This window comes from Solanum lycopersicum, chromosome 5, assembly GCF_036512215.1.
Source record: "Solanum lycopersicum chromosome 5, SLM_r2.1".
In the NCBI taxonomy this organism is placed as follows: Eukaryota; Viridiplantae; Streptophyta; class Magnoliopsida; order Solanales; family Solanaceae; genus Solanum; species Solanum lycopersicum.
In genome coordinates, this window is record NC_090804.1 from 45,528,082 (window position 1) to 45,543,357 (window position 15,276).

General features: G+C 39.9%; 1 protein-coding gene across 1 annotated transcript; it reads left to right on the top strand.

Annotated features, from left to right (window-relative positions):
- Positions 1–227: 227 nt before the first annotated feature.
- LOC138348838 (uncharacterized) lies at positions 228–1,259 on the top strand. The gene is made up of 2 exons (XM_069298421.1): positions 228–499; positions 665–1,259. The coding sequence occupies exons 1-2, from the start codon at positions 228–230 to the stop codon at positions 1,257–1,259; spliced, it is 867 nt and encodes a 288-aa protein (XP_069154522.1).
- The last annotated feature ends 14,017 nt before the right edge of the window (positions 1,260–15,276 follow it).

Here is a 15,276-nt window from a genome sequence, read left to right on the forward strand (position 1 = left end):
TTGATGATACTTTCCCCGATGAGCATGTATTTGCTGCCTGAGAAGACTTAATTCCATGGTATGCAGATTTCGCAAAGTATCTGGCTAGTGATATTATTCCATCGGACTTTTCCTTTCATTAAAGAAAAAAGTTCATGTACAATGTGAACAAATTCTTTTGGGATGAACCATACTTATATAGGAGTTGTGCCCATGGGCTTATTCGGAGTTGTGTGCCAGAATGTGAGATGTTGAGTGTTTTAGAGCCATACTGTTCCTCACCCGTTGGTGGACATCATAGTTGTATCCGAACCACTCATAAGATATTACAATGTGGTTACTATTGGCCAACTCTTCATCAAGATGCTCATGAGTTCGCTAAAGCATTTGATAGATTCCAAAAAGATGGCGACATTTTAATAAAGCAAGAGCTCCTTCTAAACCCCATTCTTGTGATTGAGTTATTTGATGTTTGGGGTATTGACTTTATGGGTCCTTTTGTGAGTTCTCATGAAATGAGGTATATTTTAGTAGCGGTTGATTATGTATCTAAATAGGTGGAAGCTATCGCCCTCACAAACAATGAAGGGAAGAGTGTCACTGCGTTCTTAAAAAATAATATATTCTATCGTTTTGGCACCCCAAGGGCAATTATTTGTGATGGGGGCTCCCACTTTTGCAACAGATTGTTCAAGGGATTATTGGAGAAATATGGGGTTCTCCATAATGTCGCCACTCCTTACCATCCTCAAACCAGTGGGCAAGTTAAAGTGTCAAATAGGGAGATCAAACATATATTGTCAAAAACAGTGAACGTTAGTACAAAGGATTGGTCAAGGAGGCTGGATGATGCTCTTTGGGCCTACCGGACAGCGTATAAAACTCTCATAGGTATGTACCCATACCAACTTGTATATGGGAAAGCTTGTCATATTTCGGTTGAATTAGAGCATAAAGCCATGTGGGCTATGAAGAAGTTGAAAATGGATTGGAACGAAGTTGCAGAACAACGATCAACTATGTTGAATGAACTCGATGAATTTCGCCTGAAAGCTTATCTAAGCTCAGCCCTCTACAAAGAAAAGATGAAGAAGTACCATGACCTAAAAATTGAAAAACGAGAGTTTATGGTTGGGTATTTGGTGCTTTATTCAATGCTAGGTTGCGCTTGTTTCCTGGCTAGCTCAAGTCCAAATGGACTGGCCCTTACTTTGTTACCCAACTATTCTCTCATGGAGGAGTTGAGTTGGAAACCACGAACGGTGTACGGTTCAAGGTGAATGGACAACGAATAAAATCTATTTTGGGAATGCTCAATCGGCGAATGAAGTGATTGAGGCATATCATCTTGATGAAGTCTGAGTAATCAAGTGTCTTTTGTCGTGCCGCGACGTTAAATCAGGCGATGGTTGGGAGGCAACCCAATACCTATTGTTTTCTTTCTAGTATTGGTTTCTACTAATGAGTTTTAAATTTGCAGGTAGCACATCACCAGGAAATTCAGCAGAAAATCACTCTACAACAGTCACTGACAAATACATCGACGGACCGTCACGCATGCGACGGAACGTTGCATGAACTCGTCGTGCTAGGTACATCTTTCATTTATTTTCAAAACTAGGGCACATGCGACGGAACAAATGATGGACCATCGCATCCTCAGCGGACCGTCATCGGGGACTCGTTGGGTCATTAATGAGCATATCCAACCCGACCCGGTTGGGGGTATTTTAAAAAATTTTAACATTTAAAAACCCCACCCCTTCATTTCACCCATTTCCTTAACTCTTTCTCACATTTCCCTTCCTTTTAAACTTCGAACGTCCTACATCTCTTTTCTATCTAATCACTTCCCCAAATACCCAAATTCCTAAAATATACTCTCTACTGGTTGGAGCTGCTGCTGTGGTTCTGTTCTTGCTAACCAAGTTTCTCACTTGCTTGTCTTTCTCCTTTTCTCAGGTATGTGTCTCTTATTTCTACCCATTTACATATTATTTTTGTTTTTAATTCGTATAAGCCTATTTATTTTTGGTGGGTCTTCATTCTTTGATCCAATTTTGTCTGACCTAGGTTGAGAATCCTCAAATTGCATTGTTAAAACTCTAGAAATCGGTGCTTTAACATTGCTAGTTTGCTAGGTATTTGGATTAGAAACATGTATGTTGACACTAAGAATTCAATTTGAGTCATAAGGGGTGATTGTGGCATCCCCAGCTCTATAACTGAATGACAGAACGAGACCCCAATGACGGACCGTCGTACCCACGATGGACCGTCATAGGGTCTGTTCCAACATCCTACTATTCATTTTCTCTAAGTGTCAACCAACAGATAACTGCGACGGAGCGTCTTTCCCACGACGGACCATCATAGGGTCTTTTCAAAAACCCTGCTGTTCATTTTCTCTAAGTTTCGACCAGCGAATACATGCGATGGACCGCCGTTCCCACGACGATCCGTCCTGCACAACTGTTTTGGTTATTAGAGACCCTTTTCTTAAGGGTCTCCAACATTTTCTGAGTGTCCTCTGATGGACATCTAAGACGGACCATCATACCCTCGACGGTCCATCCTGCACAACCGTCATGGCGGCCAGAGACCCATCTCTTGAGGGTCTCCATAATTGTTCTAAGTGTCCTCTGACGGACATCTACGATGGATTGTCTTACCCTCGACGGTCCGTCCTGCACAACCTTCATAACGGTCAGAGACCCATTTCCTGAGGGTCTCTATATTTTTTCAAAGTGACCTCTGACGGACATCTACAACGGATCATCGTTTCCATGACGGTCCGTCCTACACAACCGTCATGGTTGTCAAAGACCCTTGTCCTAAGGGTCTCCCACTTTTTCTAAGTTTCCTCTGACGGACATCTACGCCGGACCGTTATACCCACGACGATCCATCCTGCACAACGGTAATGGTTATCAGAGACCCTTGTCCTAAGGGTCTCCCATTTTTTCTAAGTTTCCTCTGACGGACATCTACGCCGGACCGTTATACCCACGACGGTCCATCCTGCAGAACGGTAATGGTTGTTAGAGACCCTTGTACTAAGGGTCTCCCATTTTTTCTAAGTTTGTACTGACAGACATCTAAGATGGAGCATCATAACCTCGATGGTCCGTCCTGCACAACCGTCGTGACGGTCAGAAACCCCTCTCCTAAGGGTTTCCATACTTTTTTCTAAGTACCCCACGACGGACATAGACGACTGACTGTCATTGTCACGACGATCCGTTCTACTTAGCTGTCATACTTGTCAGAGACATTCCTTTAGGGGTATCCACATAAACATAGTTGAAGTAAGAAATGATGGACCCCATTACGGTCCGTCATACTCACGACGAGTCGTCACCAGGTCCATCGTGTTTCACTATTACTGTAGAAAATTCATTACACCTTAGCTCTTATATCTGATTTGTGTCATTTTTGCTCGTCTTGTTTGATCCTTCTCGTACTAATATTGATTCTTTACAAGTACTATCTCTAATGGCACCAAAAAGAGATCAAGTTTACGCACATAGGCGTTCAAAGTCTGTCGCCCTGTCTTCTCGACTGGTGATAGGCTCTGATGATGAGAATGACCCTGAGTACATGCCCCTCGGCACTGACACTCCATCACGAGCTGCATGAGCTACCATAGCTACGCCCAAAAAGGTGGCATCCGGCGTAGTCACTACCTCTTAGTCTGATGAGGAGCGCACACTGACCAGCACACCTTCAGGGTCAGCTACACATGAAGAAGGAGTGTATGGCTCCTTAGGAGTTTCGTGGTCAGAGGAAGCCTCTGGGTCCGCCTAAGTTCCTACCCCCGCCACATCTGCACAGTTTGCCTCGTCTGATGAGACTGACAGTTTTGATTCCACTCCAGGCTCACCGACTGTTGCTCTCACCCCAGTTGCCGACCAGCCCAACTGATAATGTGTCTATGGGCAATATCAAGTGTATTCCGAAGCCAAGTTTCTAAATGATAAAGGTTTCATGACACGGACCCTTACACTGGACAGGCGGGTCCTTACGGGAAGTCTTCCCACCATGCCAGATATCCACAATCTCTTCACTAGACACCGGCTGGAGTGGACAGCTGGTTCTTTAGACAGTTATAGTAAGGAGTTGCTCCGAGAGTTCTACGCCTCTTACGTGGCTACTATCAGATCACAGATAGATAGGCGGGCTGCCCCCGCCAAACAGGCCCCACTTGAGCATGTCCAAGTACGTGGCATTCAGGTCTATATCTCCCTGTTGTCCATCCGCCGGTATCTATACGGCGAGGATGTTTATTCCAACAAGATCCCTCTCACTGCCGAGTTCGACTGTTGGTGGAAAATTGCAAAAGATGGACAATTCTTGCATGAGCCATCGCTGAGACTGACCACCAAGAGGTGGATGGCCCTGCACTTGTTTGTTAATGGAGAGGGTACCGACTGGGTAACGGAGCCAAATGGAGCCATCAAGAAGGCTAACTTGACCTTCACGACTAAGTTTTTATGGTTGATTGTTCTCCACTGCCTTTACCCACAACCGCTGATAATATAGTCACATGGGATCATGCAAATCTGATGGCAGCGATGATATCCGGGTTTGAGGTGGACTTCACTTGGCTTCTACAGGAGGTCATACACGAGAGGGCTTTCAAGGTCACAACTACTTACCCTTTCGTGCATGATATTTTCCTTATGCAGGTCTGCAAGTGTGCCCATATGGCACATTGATCAGCTCAAGACTCCGCTGGGCACTGTTGATATCGGCCTCATCAGGGATAAGGACAATGAGTTGGCTCCACGCAGAAGGCCCCGTCCAGAGTTTCCTCTACTTGGTGAAAATCTGGCTGATACAGTAGCACATGCTCGCACGGCTACGTAGGCTGCTGCTGAAACCACTGACACTACCCTGGTCGAGTCTATCCCGGGTAGTAGCACTGCCCGAGCTCCTCTCGTCCAGCCCCTTTCCCCACTGTTGTCCCACTTTCTAGGGTCCAGAAACTAGAGGCACAGATTGCTACAATTCTGCATCACATCCATCCTTGGATACAGAGGTCTATTGCTAAGGCAGAAGAGAGCTTGGAGCATAAAATGGTCCAGGACACAGAGCGTAAGATCACTGAGGTTCATTAGCACTTGGACGCTTTAGAGTTGTGGGTGCTAGCCCTGCCAGCCCCTCAGGTGGACGTGTCGTCCCTTTAGGCTGCGGTCGAAAGTCTGCGAGCGGACATTGATATGATACTAGAGGCTAGGGTGCTTTGGTCTGAGTCCCCTTCTGCAGAGCCTGCTGAGGACATAGTGATGGCGGCCTTATTTGCCACTTCTGAGATTCAACCACCTCCCCTTCGAGAGCATGCCAAGAGGCGTAAGGGTCAAGAGGAGGATGAGGCTAGAGCACGGAAGGAGGAGAGCCGTGAGATGGAGGCTGCGAGAAGGGCCTCGCTTGCTGATGAGGAGGAGAGTCGGATCAGGCTGTAGAGTCAACTGCTGGAGCATCTAGTTCCAGAGATGTGGTGATAGCAAGAGGCACTGCTGATAGTTCTATTGCTGATGAGGACACTACCGAGGGTGTCCAGACTACAGCGGTAGTGGATTCCGAGAAATCGGACCCACTAGTTTGATGATCATCGGCGCTGGTTTGCTTCACCTACCACTCTGGTATTTCAATTTTTTATGCATTGGGGACAATTGCATATCTTTTTGTTGCGGTTGGGGTAAATGGAAAGTGAGTGCTAGGGTGAAGTCTGAGTAGCCCAATTCACTATCCTCTTTTGGGGTTTTCTTGCCTGTGTTCTTTTTCCCAAGAGACTGATTATTTTTACTATTGAACCGGCATTTCTATATCTTGTGAACATAGCTTATCTCTGAAGCATGATGGCTAAAATGATATCCTGATGCAATGAAAATGATGCATGACTAGGCATAGTAATTTATTAATGTGTGGCTCTAACCATGACATAGAGATACACCACTGCATGACCCTAAGTCTAAAATTTGAACTATGTGTCTGATAATCTGGTAGAGTAATGAGATGTCAAGTGAGTGTGAGGAAGATTTGAATAGTACACTATTTGTACTGAGCTAGAACTTGCCTGGTTAGTCCTGCTAAAAGTAAGCTGTAATAAACAATTAGGAAAGGATCATAGGGCCTTGTTCAATATAGCCAATTTTTAGCCTATATAAACACCGAATGAAATTAATCCCTCTATGATCCAAATGATTTGATCTTAATACAAACCTTTCTTTTTCATCCCAACTGATCTTTTCTGGGAATAATGTGTTGGCCCTTGTCCCTCCTTGCACATGTGCACCTCAGTTTATGTGAAAAGCATAAGTTCAGGGTGGCTAATCCACTAAACAACCTTTTCGTGTCCCTGACCCAATGTTGGGTATTGTGTACTTTGACTCATGGTAAAGCCATGAGTTGAGGGTGGCTCTTATGAGTAATGCTCTTGAAAGTGGGGTTTAAAGAACAAAGAAAGAGAAAGAACTAAAGTTAAATGACTCAAGAACCAGTTAAAAGAAAAGTGAAATAAAAAAAATAAAAAAATATTAAATACAAGCAAGAAAAGAAGAGAGTCACTTACACAAATGAAGAAAGAAGGGAAAATAGCAAGGTGAAAGCATATGAGAAATTGGGCGAAATAAAATGATTAAAAGTGGTCTGTTTAGAAGATATGTCAAGGAGGGAAAAAAGTCACTAAAGTATACCTTAATATACCCTACCTCACCCTGAGCCTATGTTTCAAGCTAAGAAAGTCCTATCGTGATCCTAAGAGTTGTATGGCGAACTTAAAGCAGTGAGAATAAGGTCAAGCTTATGGAAATATGTATGAATGAGTTGCGAATTTGTTCTGAGAGTGAGTGTTGTAATGTAATCCTTATACTCAAATTGAAATTATTGTGTGAAAAATGAGCATGTTGTTTTGAAGTAAGGACATTAGTTGTAATACAGGAACTATTAGCACCTCGGTGAGAAATTGAAGAGGATAGGTGTCAGTGTGTGGTGAGTCTGTGTCATGGTCTGATTCCACATAATTCAAGCCTAATAGTGATAACATTCATAAACATGATTAGACTTATCGGGATTGACAGCCAAATGATTGTGAAAGCTAAAACATGGATACTATTGTACAAAGATTTTGTACTGAGTCATAGTGCATCGCTTGAGGACAAACAACAAATTTAAGTTAAGGGTATTGATATACCGTGAATTCACAGTATTTTTAATGCTTTTCCCTAAAGTTTAGTGTGTGTCCACAAGCCTTTTTGTATTGATTTTTATGTAAGTTTCTCTTTATTTGTAGGAAATCTATCTAAAGATGAACGCGGAAGTTTTTGAGCAAGAAATGCAGAAAAGTTACCACCTACGAGGCTTTTGACGGTCGGTCGAGCTTATGACGGTACGTAGGTGGCATCTTCGTGAAGCTTCTGAAGGAAGATGGGGAAGTCTGACCTAAGTGTGGGATTACGAAGTTCGTGACAGACCGTCATAGCCACATTGGTCCGTCCTGCTGGTTTGTCGTGATGAGCACAGATTAGTCCCAGTACCCAAATTCCAAGAAGTTTAAGTGTTATGGAACGGAGACCCTCGACGGACCGTCGTGCTTGTAATGGTCCGTCATACCTGTTCATCGAGGGTAATGAAGAAAGCAACAGAAGGATTTGTAAGCATAGGATGACGTAGGCCATGACGGCCCGTCACGAGGTCTGTCGACTCGGACGCGTTTTGACAGATTATCGGCAATTAGAGTCCTTCTTTTATTAGGTTTTTGTTTTTTTATAAATAGTTGAAAAAACCTCATTTTTAGGGTTAGACTCTTTGTTAGTAGACTTTGTGATTGTTATAATTTTGGAGAATCTTCAGTCCTCGATTAATTTCAGTAATTGATACACTTTTTCTGGAATTGATTGTTGGTGCCTATGTTGATTAATCAAGTGAACTTCTGGATTTTATTATTCCTCATTGAAGTCAGTGCATGAATTCTTATATTACATTTATGAATATTGTGATTATGACTATGGGTAACTAAACTCCATAACTATGGTTGTGGGAAGCATGGGTGAATAACGATGTACAATCTAACTAAAATAACAATTCTAGAATATTGTCTTGCATGTATTGATATTTCTTTCATTTATAAGTCTTTTTAACGGATGGCCAACGTTAGAACTCACCTTAATGCTACTTGCTAGACTAAGGAGGTAGATAATAGGAAAAGAATTATCAACATAGATTTAGTGTATACTATCTAATATGCTAGTATTGATTAGTATGAGGTAATAACTTAGTCAAATATCGAATACAATGCTTAATATGAGGTAAAGGAAAAGGTTTGTATAGCAACACACGTAGCCGGACCAAGGTGCAGAGTGAAATTTTCTAGATGTTGGACCAAGGATTTAGAAATACATAACTTATCACTTTTCATGCAAGATACTAGGAAAGAATTGTTATAGTTAGAATTATAAAGTTAGTAACATGTGGGGAACACTTAAACCCTAGTTACTTTTAATAATTGATTAAACTCCAATATTTGAATCTGTAAGTTGTTTACTTTACTTTAGTTAGTTATTTTCATTCATTTAGAAATAAAAACCCCCCTTTTATTGTCTTTTGTTTTCTAAGGAAATAATTTACTAAATAATAGTAATAATAGATTAAAGTAAAGTCTGAACTATTTTCGTCGTGGGAATGATCCCAACCTCATAAGTTGGGTTCTTTACTTGATACGACCGCTTTACTTCTTATTTGAGAAGTAAGTTTAAGTGTATCAATAAGCCGCATGATAATCCTAAACCCATTGTTTGATACCAAGTCTTTTGATAATTTAAAAGTCTTTAATGCACTATGTTATTTAGAAGGGTTGGGAAATGAGGGTTGAATGAGATAAGGGGGAATTTCTACATTGTGTGGAAAATAAATTCTAATTTGGCTCCGGTCCTTAGTGAAAATGTACACCTAGACTAAATTTGAGGGTGTCTAATTTAGAACTATGCTCAGAACATTGGACCTTATCCAATAAAGGATAGTGTGCACCTTACTCAGATGCAAAAATGTAGAGTTTGGGTTGCAAGTTCAAAAACATTTTAAAAAAATAGAAAGAAATAAAAGGTCAAATATGGATCAACAAAGGGGGTATATCGTCATGAAGTGTGTACTAAGATAAAAATAGTTATAAAGGAAGTTGTTATCTAAATGATGTCATGTGCATTAGGGAGGAGTAGTCACTAAAATGATGTCCAAATATTTCCCTCCCTTACCTCAAGCCGACATTACAACCAATGAATGTCCTTTCGATACCTTGAGAAGTACAATATGAAAGCTAAATTACATTATGGTCAAGCATATGGTATATTGAGGAGAGCAAAAACTTTGTTTATGAGAGTAAATGATTGTTGAAAATAAATAGGCCTTGCGATTTTAACATTGCTTGAGTGAAAGGTTGTATTAAAAACATAAACAAGTGAAGGAATCCATGATATATGTGGGAGTGTCTAATTGATGTTTTGGTATGAGCTGAATTAGCCCGGAAATATAAGAAAAGAGTCATTGTTTGGGCATGTGTTGCACTTGGCATATATGTTGAAAATTGTTACATCCAATGTAAACTACAAGATCATGATTAAAAAGGTTTGTTTGATTTTAAGGTGAATTTATAAAGCCAGGGGTTATAAAAGAAAGAGTTGACAATTCAATGAAGTTTTAGGACAAACAAAAGTCTAAGTGTGGGGTGGTGATATTAGGCATATTTATATGCCTAAGTACAAAAAAAATGTTCATGAATTGATTATGTTTAAGGATGATCCTGAGTTATTAACTTAATTTTTTGATATACTTTTGATTATGTTGCACTTAGACACATGATTAGTGATTTCAGGACCTCTCAGAGAAATTGGAGTTGGAACGAAGAAAGAAAGAACAAAGACAGGCTTGAAAATGGCTAAGTATGGAAGAACCTAGGCAAGGCACACTGCTCGGCGCGCCGCGCCAAAGCCTGCCAGACAGAGTTGTTTTTGAGGCGCACTGCTAGCCGCGTCGCACCAAGGTCTGATGCTCAGATCCACTCTTGAAGAGCGCTGTCCACGAAGTACTTTAGTTCCAGGCGTTTCTAGGCGCGATGGAGGCGCCCCGACCCAACCCAATTCTGACTTTTCCAAGTTGTAAACATTGAATAGCAATTCTAGTTTGAGTATTATTTGTTCTTAACTTTATCTACTATTATATATATCCTCAGGCCGCAGTTGTTAGGGTTCGATATTTGATTGTATAAAAAAGCAAGAATCAAGTTTGTTATCCTTTTAACTCTTCTATTCTTCGGATATTTGCATGAACGATTATCTATTCTTTATTTCTAAAAAAATGAGTAGCTAGACACCCTAGTTATGGGTTGTAGCTACAAATTGATTGTTGAATATGTGATACTTTATGAATTAATTTTCGGTTGTCAATTAAAATTACTTTTATATTCTTGCTTGAGTATTTCTTGACTGGCCATCTGGAGATAAATATAGTGTTTAATCTTAAAATTGACCTGAGGAGAGATTAGACAGACCAGGAAATATAGAGAGCTCGGTCCACCCATTAAATTGAGGAGATTAGTGTGCAGGAGTATGCCCAAATGAACACCTTGCTTCGTTATGAAATAGGATGAAATATAAATGCTCTCCAATTAGTCTATTTCTCCCTGCTCAACGATGTAGTTAGATAACTAACTGGGGTAGGCGACCAGAGGTGTGTACTCCAAATCATACTATCAACCCTATAAACTAGTAATTTGATAACTAAAGTTAGTTCTATACCAAAAATATGATGTATGATATTCAGTATATGTTGCGGTGCTGGATTTTTTTAAAACTTGCTGGGAACAATATATCAAGGTCGTTCACCATTTTTTTACTTTCATTTAGTGTATAATTAGTCTTAGTTAACCATAAACCTTAAACTCTTGAAATTGTTACTTTTATCTTTAGTTGCAGAATTAAGTGTTGAATATAAGTTGATCACAAGTCCCTTGGGAACGATAAATCATTTCTAAAAGAATCTATATTACTTGCACAACCACGTATATTTGCGTGTCTAGTGGGGAGCAACATGTCCAATCTAGATTCACTTCTAAAATGAATACTTGGTTCATTACGGAATAACGACAAATGGTGACCTTCTAGTTATTTGACATAATGGAATTACAATATCTAATAACTCTGTGAAGAATATGAGAACATATGAAGAAATGAAAACATATTTTAATTTGTATAGTCCATCCCATCAGGGCGGAAACACCCCCCACCCTTAGGTGGGGCTGCTCTTTCGATGCATCTCCTGCAAAAGCGGGAGAACGGAAAAATATAGGGAGGATTTCATTTTCTCCCAATTTCTTTCATATTACCTCAAACTCTCCAAAAACTCTCTCAATTCATCTACTCCAAACATTGCATTTAAGGTATATTTTTGTTTTCCCACGCTCTATACTTCATCACTTGATTAATGATAGTTGCATGATGATTAACTGAATCATAAATAGATAATTTTCAGTAGTTATTTGAATTTTAACTAAATTTCTAGATAGATGAACTAAACATAGCATGGATACTTTCCTTATGTCCCCAACGTCTCAACAATATCCTGTGCGTAAGGATATTTGTTAATATGTACAAATTGGTACAAAGAAAAAGGAAGTTCAAGACTCTTTTGATATAAAACATGAATTTGTGCATTTTCTAAGAGTCTATTTGTTAATATGATTGCATATTTGTAATCTAAGATAGTTATAATACTCTGATCTATTAAAATTTTGTTGAAGACAGGGATTTTAGGACAAAGGGGTATCATTATCGCGCTTGTTGCTCGTCCCAGTTGAAGGCCACCTTGGAGGCCTCCATCCCACTTTGGCAACCTCCATATTCCGCCAAGTCAGGAGTATGGCCGCTCTGGCAGGATTCACAAGGCCTTATCCTTCACCCTTAATGCGAAAATTCTCTCTTTTTATTTATCCTTAGTCTTAAACTAACTATTGATGTACCGTGGTTTCACGGTATTTTTAATGTTTTTTCCTTAAGTTTAGTGTGTGTCCAAAAGCCTTTTTGTATTGATTTTTATGTAATTTTCTCCTTATTTGCAAGAAATCTGTCAAAAGATGAACGCGGAGGTTTTTGAGAGAGAAATGCACAAGAGACCACCTATGGAGCTTATGACGGTCCGTTAAGCATGTGACGGTCTGTAGGTGGCATCGTAGTGATGTTGCTGAAGGAAGATGGAGAAGTCAGACCTAGTGTGGGATTACGAAAGTCCATGAAGGACCATCATAGCCACGATGGTCCGTCCTGCAGGTTCGTCGTGATGATCAGAGAGTAGTCCTAGTACCCAAATTCCAAGAAGTTAAAGTATTATGGAACAGAGAACCTAGACGGACCGTCGTGCTTGGAACGGTCCGTTATACCTATCCATCGAGGGTAATAAAGAAAGCAGCAAACCACGACGGTCCTTCACGAGGTCCGTCGACCCAAACGCATTTTGACAGATTTTCAGTAATTAGAATCCTTCTTTTATTAGGTTTTTATTTTTATTATAAATAGTTCGAAAAAACATGTTTTTGGGGTTAGAATTTTTGATGTTAGACTTTTGGATGTTGGACTTTTTAAAGTTAGACTTTTTGATAATCTTTAGTTCTTTTGTTCAAATATTTAAAGATTAATTTCAACAATTGTTACACTTTTTCTGGAATTGAATGTTGATGCTTTTGTTGATTAATCAACTGAATTTTTGGATTTTATTCTTTCTCAATAAATTAAGTGCATGAATTCTTATATTAAATATATGAAAAGTGTGATTGACTATGGGTAACTAAACTCCATAACTAGGGTTGTGGGGAACACTTAAGCCCTAGTTACTTTTATTAATTGATTAAGCTCCAAGATTTGAATCTGTTAGTTGTTTACTTTAGTTTACTTAATTATTTTCATTTATTTTCAAATAACCCCCCCCCCCCCCTTATTGTATTTTGTTTTCTAGGTAAATGATTGACTAAATAATACGACCGCTTTACTTCTTATTTGAGAAGTAAGTTTGAGCGTATCAAATTTTGGCCCCGCCGTCGGGGAAAGTAGCTTTTAGATTAACTTATACTTATTACTGATTTTTAGTCAATATTTTCTTAATTTACTTTTCTATTGTTTTTTATTCTTGCAGAACTATATTTCTTGTATGCCAAATACACAGAGAGGAAGAGAACTGTTATTTCCCTACGACCACGAATTAGAGCGTAAAATATGCAATATGAATCAAAACTTGGGTATTAAAGATGATGATCCAAACCAGAACATCCCAGCTTTGGTTGATGTTCATTGTCAGTTATTACCCGATGATCCAGGTGAAAATCTACAAAGTAGACAAAATCCCGCCCCACGCCCTCATGAATACTACAGAGGTTATGATAATATTGCAGACTTTAATGGGACACTTGTCTTGCCCCCTCTACCACAAGGCCACACCTTTCTGGTAACTAGTAGTCTGATGCAAATGCTCACTGCTAGAGGTTTATTTTAAGGGATACCTTCTGAGGACCCACATGACCATATAGCTAAGGTAAGGGCAGTGTGTAAAAGCTGTGTAGGGAGGCCTGATTTAGATTTGGATTTAATAGGGATAAGAGTATTTCCTATCTCACCGACGGGAGAGGCTGCTATTTGGTTCACTGAGCTCCCTTATAACTCAATTTTCACTTGGAACCATTTGAGGGACGTTTTCTTAGCACGTTACTACCCGGTCTCCAAGAAACTAAATAAAAAAGACAGAGTGAACAACTTTGTGGCACTACCAGGAGAGTCAGTTAGCAGCTCTTGGGATAGATTCACTTTATTTTTTAGAAGTTTCCCCAATCACCGCATTGATGATGAGTCACTGAAGGAATACTTCTATTGGGACAGGATGATAATAATAAAGCGGTCTTGGATACTATAGCGGGTGTTTCTTATGGGGAGTGTCCTTATGCCGAGATTGCCGAAAAGTTAGAGAAAATCTCCTGAAATAATAAAGCTTGGAGCACTAGGAAGTCAGATAGTGGAAGGAATACCTTCGCAGTGCAATCCACACACAACCCAGCCACAGATGAGATTCGTGAAGAAATGGCTCATATGAGAACTGAGCTTGGGTTGGTATTAAAACATGTCATTGGGGGTGAAAAAAAGATAAATGCAGTTAACTAATTGTATAAACCACCACCACCAAATAATGAATGTTATTATGAGGAGGATTCTTATGCTGTAAATAAGCAGATGGCGGGTTTTCGACCGAGTGCCCAAGGCTCAAATCGGGAAAATCGGTGCAAAGATCAAGGATACCAAGGTCAGATCTATGGTAACTATAACCATGAGGATAATTATGTCCGAGATGGAAATTACAACTGTGACAACAACTTTAACAGGGGTAACTATGGTAAAAGAAATTATAGGAATGGGCCCGATGTTCCTCCTCAAAATTGTGAAGTTACTCCTAGGGATGGTTGAGGTAATATAGCGCGAGTTGAGGATATGTTGCACAAAATATGAGGAGTTTCGATGCTAGTGATGAGAACATTAAAGAGTTAAGGAGTGATTTAGCGAGTATTGGGCAGAAAGTCCATACACATGCAATATTGATTAAGTAGCTTGAGTTGCAAATGGCCCAATAATCTGTGAATGTGAACACACGGCAACCGGTCATTCTTTCTAGCAACACTGTCCAAAATCTAAAAAAATAATGGAAATTGTATGGCAATCACTACTCGAGGTGGTAAGCAAACCATTGACCCACCTATGTCGTCTAATGAGGAAAAGGTGAGAAAAGATAATGATAAAGTGGTAGAGGTTATGGGTGACGTAGAAGATAACACTGGAAAAGATGCTGAAATTCATAACAAGGTAACTCCCATGCCTAGACTCCCCCTTTTCCTTAAGGATTAGTGAAAAAGACCGAGGATGTTGAGTATCGGCGTTTTATAACAATGTTAAAGCAGCTTTCTATCAATGTCCCTTTGGTAGAAGCTCTAGAACAAATATCCGGTTATGCCAAATTTATGAAAGATCTGGTTACAAAGAAAAGATCAGTCACTTTTGAAGATTATGATTGAATGCAACATTGTAGTGCTATTGCTACAAGATCTCTAGTACAAAAGAAAGAAGATCCAGGTGTGTTCACTATTGCTTGTACAGTCGGGTTATTACATTTTGCGAAAGCATTGTGTGATCTAGGGGCAAGCATAAATATCATGCCTTTCTCGATTTACAAGAAGTTGGATTTCAGAGGCCATTCCTTGCTACGGGTAGAGCCTTA